The sequence below is a fragment of the Meriones unguiculatus genome, chromosome 10, assembly GCF_030254825.1.
Source record: "Meriones unguiculatus strain TT.TT164.6M chromosome 10, Bangor_MerUng_6.1, whole genome shotgun sequence".
In the NCBI taxonomy this organism is placed as follows: domain Eukaryota; kingdom Metazoa; phylum Chordata; class Mammalia; order Rodentia; family Muridae; genus Meriones; species Meriones unguiculatus.
In genome coordinates, this window is record NC_083358.1 from 108,678,437 (window position 1) to 108,684,857 (window position 6,421).

Consider the following 6,421-nt stretch of genomic DNA (forward strand, 5'->3'; position numbering starts at 1 on the left):
GGAAGGCGTGGAAACAGTCAGATTCCCGTCTTCTAGGGACAGCAGTGGCCGAACGGCAGTGACCGTGATGCCGTGTGTTACTTTGCTGGAAGAAGCCTGGCCGCGCAGTGGCACCGCAGAAACCCAGCCGTGCGAGCTCTTCCAGACACGCTACTCTTGAATCTTTCGCCGCTAACAACCTACCGGTCTTCCGTGGTTGGACCCCTACTTGAACTACTCTTGTCCAGTGTCTGGTTGGAGACATCACGTTAGACAGCCTTGTCTCTAAAAACTAATTGGCGTTGAGCAGCAGCTTTCCTGCCCCGAAGCAGTACTCAATCTTTTTCATCCAGTGCTCAGGTGTGAACGAAATGTACGCGGGGGACCTGATTTGCCCTGCCCTAGGTGAATGAAGGGCTGAACAGGAATTTGTCTACACAGTAGGTGCCTGGGAAGTTACTGCACCGCATGCTCTGCCAAGCCATGAATCCTGTGGGAGGGAGGCTCTATCTCCTGTGAAGTTATGATTTACATGCCAGACCCCTTCATTTTCCCGGGGGATGGAACATACGTGTACTTCCAACACTTAGGAGGCAGAGGCGGGAGTCTGCTAAAGTTTAAAGCCATCTTAAATTTATCTCGAGTTCCATTCAGTCCAGCCAGAGCTGAGACTGACTTTAGTGCTGACACTCTGGCTTGGTGGTTAAGAGTGCTTACTGCTTTTGCCATGGAAGGGAGTTCAATTCCCAGCGTATGAATGGCAGCTCACAGCTGCCTCCAGGGGATCTGACGCTCCCTTCTGGCCTCCACCGGCACCAGGCACATACTCGATGCACGTATGTATACATCAGGCTGACATTCATACATGTAAAATAAATGTTTTTACCCTAGCCAAGCATAGTGGCTCACTCACTTTTAATCCCAGCATAGACCTCTGAATTTGAGGCCAGGCTGGTCTACACAGCAGGTTTCAGAACAGCCATGGCTAAACAGAGACCATGGTCTCAAAAAAGAGAGGCGGACGGAGAAAGGAAGTCTGGCTGTGGAGTTGCAGAGAACTAGGGTTCAATTCCCAGTGCACACATCGGCTCACGACCATCTGTAACCAGTTCCAGGGGCGCCAATACCATCTTCCAACCTCAGCAGGTACCAGGCACACATGTGGGACACAAACTTGAAAAGCAAAACACCGATACATAAAAATTCTGGAGCTTTGGGTTAAATTTTGTGGTTTCTATTCCATTTAAGAAATAATGTCCAAGCTGGGCATGGAGACCCACATCTTCAATCCCAGCAGCAGAAGCAGGTGGATTGCTGTGAGTTTGAGGACAGCCTGGTCTACAAAGTAAGTCCAGGACAGCCAAGGCCAAGGCTACAGAGAGAAATCCTGCCTCAAAAAAAAAAAAAAAAAAAAGGTCCATCAGCTAAGAGTATATTTAAATGCTACATGCAGGTCCTTGTGGCAACCTCTCGCCTGGTGTGCCCAGCCACAGTAAGAGTTAACCAAGAATGGAAAGAAGTTCCCTAACTCTTGAAGTTCAGGGAAAACTTTTCTGAGAGGAAAGGTGGGCTAGGTCACAGATAGTTGTTTATCCTGAGGCAAGTGGAGACACACTAAGAAGTGGAGGTTGACCTAAGTTTGTGAGTTTTACTGATTCTGTATCTATTAAAATTAGTTAGGCATTGTGGTGCATGCCTATCATCACAGCACTCTGGAGACAATGGTAGAAGGTTCACATGACTAATAGTCCATTTGTGAATTCCAGGCCAGCCAAGGTGATAGAGCAAGACCCCATCATTAAAAAGCCCAAAGATTAATCCTCAAATCATAAAGTATCAGAAATTAAACACAAGCCTGACTGTTCTGCACCTGTTAATCTCAACGACCCAGCACTGGAGGAAAATGTAGTAAGAGAGTTAAGAGTTAAGTTCCAGGCTCCCCTGAGCTAGTTTTAAAATCTTGCCTAAGCAGCAGCAGCAGCAGCAGCAGCAAAAGCCTGACTATATTTCTAAGGAAGAAAAAAAAAAAAAGGACAATATTACAAACAGGATCTCTACCACCCACCGTAAAAAAGAAACCTAGGGCTGGAGTTGGCTGAGGGGTTACGAGCAGTGGCTGCTCTTCCAGAGGACGTAAGATTGAATCTCCCCACCCACACGGCAGCTCACAACCACCTGCAACTCTGGTCCCAGAAGATCTGGAGCCCTGTTCTGACCTTCTGAGGCACCAGGCACACACGCACACACTCACACACACAAACATACCTGCAGGCAAAACACTGGACAGACAGACAGACAGATGAGTGATAAATATTAAAAAACGACAAATCTGTGGATCGGTGGTGGCGCACACCTTTAATCTCAGAGCTAGGAAGAGGCAGGTGGGTATCTGTGATTTCGAGACCAGACTGCTCTACGGAGTGAGTTCCACAACAGCCAGGAATTACGCAAGAGAAACCCTGTCTCGAAATCCTGAAGGAAAGACAAAGCAAAAGTGAGTGGGCTGGAGAGATGGTTAAGGGAACTGATTGATCTTCTGAAGGCCCTGGGGTTCAAATCCCAGCACCCACATGGCAGCTCACAATTGTAACTCCAAAATCTGGCACTCTCACAGATATACATGCAGGCAAAAACACCAATACACATAAAAATATATAAATTAAAAAAAAAAAAAAACTACTGGAATACCTAGCATACATTCAAATGAAGATAAACAAAAATGTAGGTTTTTTATGGTCTAGAGAACGACATAGGAATAGCAGAAAATTGCTTATTTCCGTAAGCTCAAGTTTCAAAGTCTTAGTAGTTAAAAGGAGAGTTTCTACTGTACATGATTAGGTTCTGCAGAAAAAGGATGATTAGAAGGGCACATAATACATGAATGAGTTTCCCGGCTCTCCACCTCCCACCCAAGACAAGCTGTCACACGACCCAGCCTCCTCCAGCCACCTGGCTGTGGCTGTGGGTGACCTGAGCTTATGCTTCTCTGTCCCTCCTTGCCCAAGTAAGTGCTGGGGTTACAGGCAGGAGCCACGGTGCCACCGTGCCGCCCTACCAACTGAGCCACATCCCTACTCTTATGGGCTATTTTTATACTTCTCAAGCAAAGCACAAAGACCATCTGGAACCATAAGGACACAGAATAAAAAGAGGATCTTTCCAACTAATTCAAAACAGCCAGGTCATATCCAAGCAGTTCCTCTAATGTCTCCCTAGCTAATACATTTACAAGTTAGTCCTAAAGTCCTTCATGCTTGCTCAACCCACTCTTGCAAATTCCTTAGAATATCTAGAAATCTGAGAACCAGGCTTACCTTTTACCCAGTAACAGTTATTCAATCTACATTACCAGAAAGACCCAAGGCACCCTAACCTTGCAAACCCTAAACTAAAATACTTTCTTAGACAATTCAATCCAAAACCCCCAGCAATTTACCAAAATGAAGGGAAAAGCAGCCGACAGCATCTGAAAAAACTGTTAAGTTTAATATCTGCCATTAAGCACTGGGGAGACAAAGACAGAAGCATCTCAGGCCAGTGTGGGCCACAGTGACTTTAGACTTCAAAACAACAATCACATAGTTACTACAGACATACCAGAAAAATCACTTCAGCTAAAAACTATGATAAAGGAAATGTAATGTCTTTCTTTCTTTCTTTTGGTTTTTCAAGACAGGGTCTCTCTTTACATCCCTGGCTGCCCTGGAATTCTCTCTGTAGACCAGGCTGGTCTTGAACTCAAAGAGATCCCCCTGCCTCTGCCTTCCCAGTGCTGGGATTAAAGGTGTACATATTATTACATAGTATTCAAGCTGGATTTCTTTTATTTTGCAGGAACCTAACAAACGTCATGTTCAGCACCATATTCACGGAAGAGCTGGCCGAGCATCTCAAAGCCCAATGCTTCAATTCCAGAGACCACAGAAACTGGAGGCCCATACCTGGAATCTTGGCACTGGGAGACAAGAGGCCACTATCAGTACTTCAAGGTCATTCTTGGCAACACAATGAGCTCAAGGTCAGCCAGGGCTACCCAAGACTGTCTGACAGAGCAGCAAAAGTCACACTAATATATCATCTACTCACTAAGTGTGTAAGAATCATCCATTAACCATAAGAAAATCTCACTACCCTTGCTCTTGTCTCCTTGAGCCTTTCTAGAAACTGAGAATTACACTCCAGTCCCAAGTATCTTCAAAATAACTCTAATGGTTATTCAGAGTTTACAGAACCATAAAATAATTTTAAATGTAGAAAAACAAAGTGAAACATTTATTATCATTTTTTTAGGCTCAAAAGCTATACTAAGTAGATAGGGTAAGAAATTAAATATAAACAGAGTTCTACCCTAGCCCTATGTATCCAAGGCAGTATAACCAAATGGACTCGTGGAGAGACCACCTGGTCAACAGAGGCTCTATCAACGGCGTCTTCGGTCTGGACTCCTGCTTCGTCTTCGGCCACCTCTAAGAAAAATTAAAAAAAAAAAAAAAAAAAAATTCCATCAGAGGAAGAATACAATATCCTTATTCATCTTGCTCATGTTCCCTTCACTAAGGTAAATGTTTGCCCTCCCCTCTATTTTACCTCCTCTTGCCCTTTGGTGGACCACGAACAAAACACCAGTCAACACTGATTGGCTGTCCCATCAAATCTTGACCATTGAGTCCCTCCATGGCAGCCTGAGCCTCTTTGTATGTTTCATACTCAACGAGTGTGTATCCCTGGGGAAAAATACAAAAGTATCAAAACTTGACTTCTCCAACCATCAAGCAGTCTCTTTCTGAAACCTGAAATGCATACTTAGCAGAAAACTTTACCAGCTCTACACTGTAAAAAGCATATCACATACCCCCAACGTACACGTAACATGACCGTGCTGCTTGTCTTTCTTATGGGTAACAATCAACTTCCAATGGCATTTCACTTACTCCCCATTCTTAGCCAAGCCCAGCAAACACAAAATAACCACCAGGATTATCTAAGAGTTAATAGCAAAGGAAGCAAGAAAATCTACCTTCAAGTATCCTGTACGCCGGTCCAAATTAAGGTGGATGTTCTTTATTTCCCCATATTCAGCGAATTTGTCATGGATATCTTCTTCAGTGGCTTCTTCGTGGACTCCAGTGACAAAGAGAATCCAACCTTCAACAGCTGTGGGGTACGAAAGGGTGTTTTCTGAGCACGTAAGATAAAAAGCCCAGTACTAGATCAGGCACGGTGGCCCATGACTTCAATACCAGCACTTAGGAGGTAGAGACAGGTAGATCCCCGAGTTTGAAGCCAGAATGGTCTACAGAGTTCCAGGACAGCCAGGGCTTCACGGAGAAACCATGTCTCGAAAACCAAAAACCCAGTACTCAGGAGACAGAGGCAGGCAGATCTGTGAGTTCTAGGTCACCCTGGTCTACAGAGCAAGTTCCAGGCAAGGTAGAGCTACATAGTGAGACACTGTATCATCAACAACAAAAAAGCAAGGCCTGGTATGGCAGGCCTTTAATCCCAGCACTCAGGAGGCAGATGAATCTCTGTAAGTTCAAGACCAGCCTGGACTACAAAAAAAAAAAAGTTTCAGGCCAGCCATGTTACACTGGGAACCCTGTCTCAAAACACAAAAACAACTAAAAATGAAAAATTCCAAGCAGAACTGCAGTAAGCAATGACTGGACTCTCGAAGCTGGTTAAACAATCTCTTACTTACTTCCATTTAAGTGCCAATACGGACAAACACTCCGCAGGTCCTATTTACTTACAGCGCTGTGGTCCTGGTTCGTCGCCATCCTGCTCCACACTGTCATAATCCTCCCGCATCCGCGCTCGGGAACCCTCTTCTAAAAGAACACATACCAGATCACCGAAAACTGCCCTCCAGGTGAGTTCCCACCGGATCCCCAAATTCGCGGGCTTCTCGCTATTAGAACACTACCCTGTTCCCCACACTCACCGGAGCCAAAGCCGCGGCCCTTTCGTTTCTTCGCTTTCTCTTTTAGTTTGTGGATGCTCTCTAGAGTTACAGATGAGAAAACAAGAAGCAACAAGAATAAGAGTCATCTTGTGTGTTCCCGAGAGTATCTGGGAGCATACAGCACGGACCGCAGGTTCCGCCCCTTCCCGGTTCCGCCCCTAATTCCTTCCCGGGGGGGAGGAGTCAATCTATTCGAGACCCGGTCCCCAGGCCCACAACCCCCCCAAAAACTGCCTCCCCCTGCGTTCTCCTCTCGCACCTTCCCCGCTTCCCGCAGCCGCCTCCACTCTCCTCACCGTCCCCGTCCTCATCCATGGCGAAATCCTCGCCCCCGGCCTCGTGAAGATCCAGCACGTCCGCCATCTTGCTTCCCTCGGCGCTCCCGTCTGCGCTTGCTAGGAGCTAGGCACCTCGGGAAACTGTCGCAGCGCGCAAACGTCACCAGCCAGGCCGGCCAATCAGCAATCGGCTCCGAGT

The 6,421-nt window shown here is 46.2% G+C and overlaps 1 protein-coding gene across 4 annotated transcripts; it reads right to left on the reverse strand.

Moving 5' to 3' along the window:
• Positions 1 to 2,315: 2,315 nt before the first annotated feature.
• Positions 2,316 to 6,393, reverse strand: Rbm8a (RNA binding motif protein 8A). 4 transcript variants are annotated; one of them, XR_009594818.1, is made up of 7 exons: positions 6,241 to 6,393; positions 5,924 to 5,983; positions 5,733 to 5,810; positions 4,997 to 5,133; positions 4,567 to 4,703; positions 4,327 to 4,445; positions 2,316 to 2,451 (listed from the first exon to the last, which is right to left on the reverse strand). XR_009594818.1 is itself a non-coding variant. In XM_060393054.1 (7 exons), the coding sequence occupies exons 1-6, from the start codon at positions 6,305 to 6,307 to the stop codon at positions 4,400 to 4,402; spliced, it is 525 nt and encodes a 174-aa protein (XP_060249037.1). In that variant the 5' UTR covers positions 6,308 to 6,393; the 3' UTR covers positions 2,316 to 2,451; positions 4,381 to 4,399. The 4 variants fall into 4 exon arrangements, 3 of the variants coding, with proteins under 3 accessions (XP_060249037.1, XP_021483830.1, XP_021483829.1); XM_060393054.1 differs by having other exon boundaries at positions 4,381 to 4,445; XM_021628155.2 differs by lacking the exon at positions 2,316 to 2,451 and having other exon boundaries at positions 3,445 to 4,445; positions 5,733 to 5,807.
• Between the last annotated feature and the right edge of the window lie 28 nt (positions 6,394 to 6,421).

Bases quoted from the DNA above. Each gene is read 5' to 3' on its own strand.
- Rbm8a (XM_060393054.1), bottom strand. From the start codon at position 6,307: ATGGCGGACGTGCTGGATCTTCACGAGGCCGGGGGCGAGGATTTCGCC. The intron at 5,811-5,923 runs GTGAGTGTGGGG...GTGTTCTTTTAG, and splicing joins GGGCCGCGGCTTTGGCTCCG to AAGAGGGTTCCCGAGCGCGG. The intron at 4,704-4,996 runs GTAGATTTTCTT...ATTTTTCCCCAG, and splicing joins GGCGTACAGGATACTTGAAG to GGATACACACTCGTTGAGTA.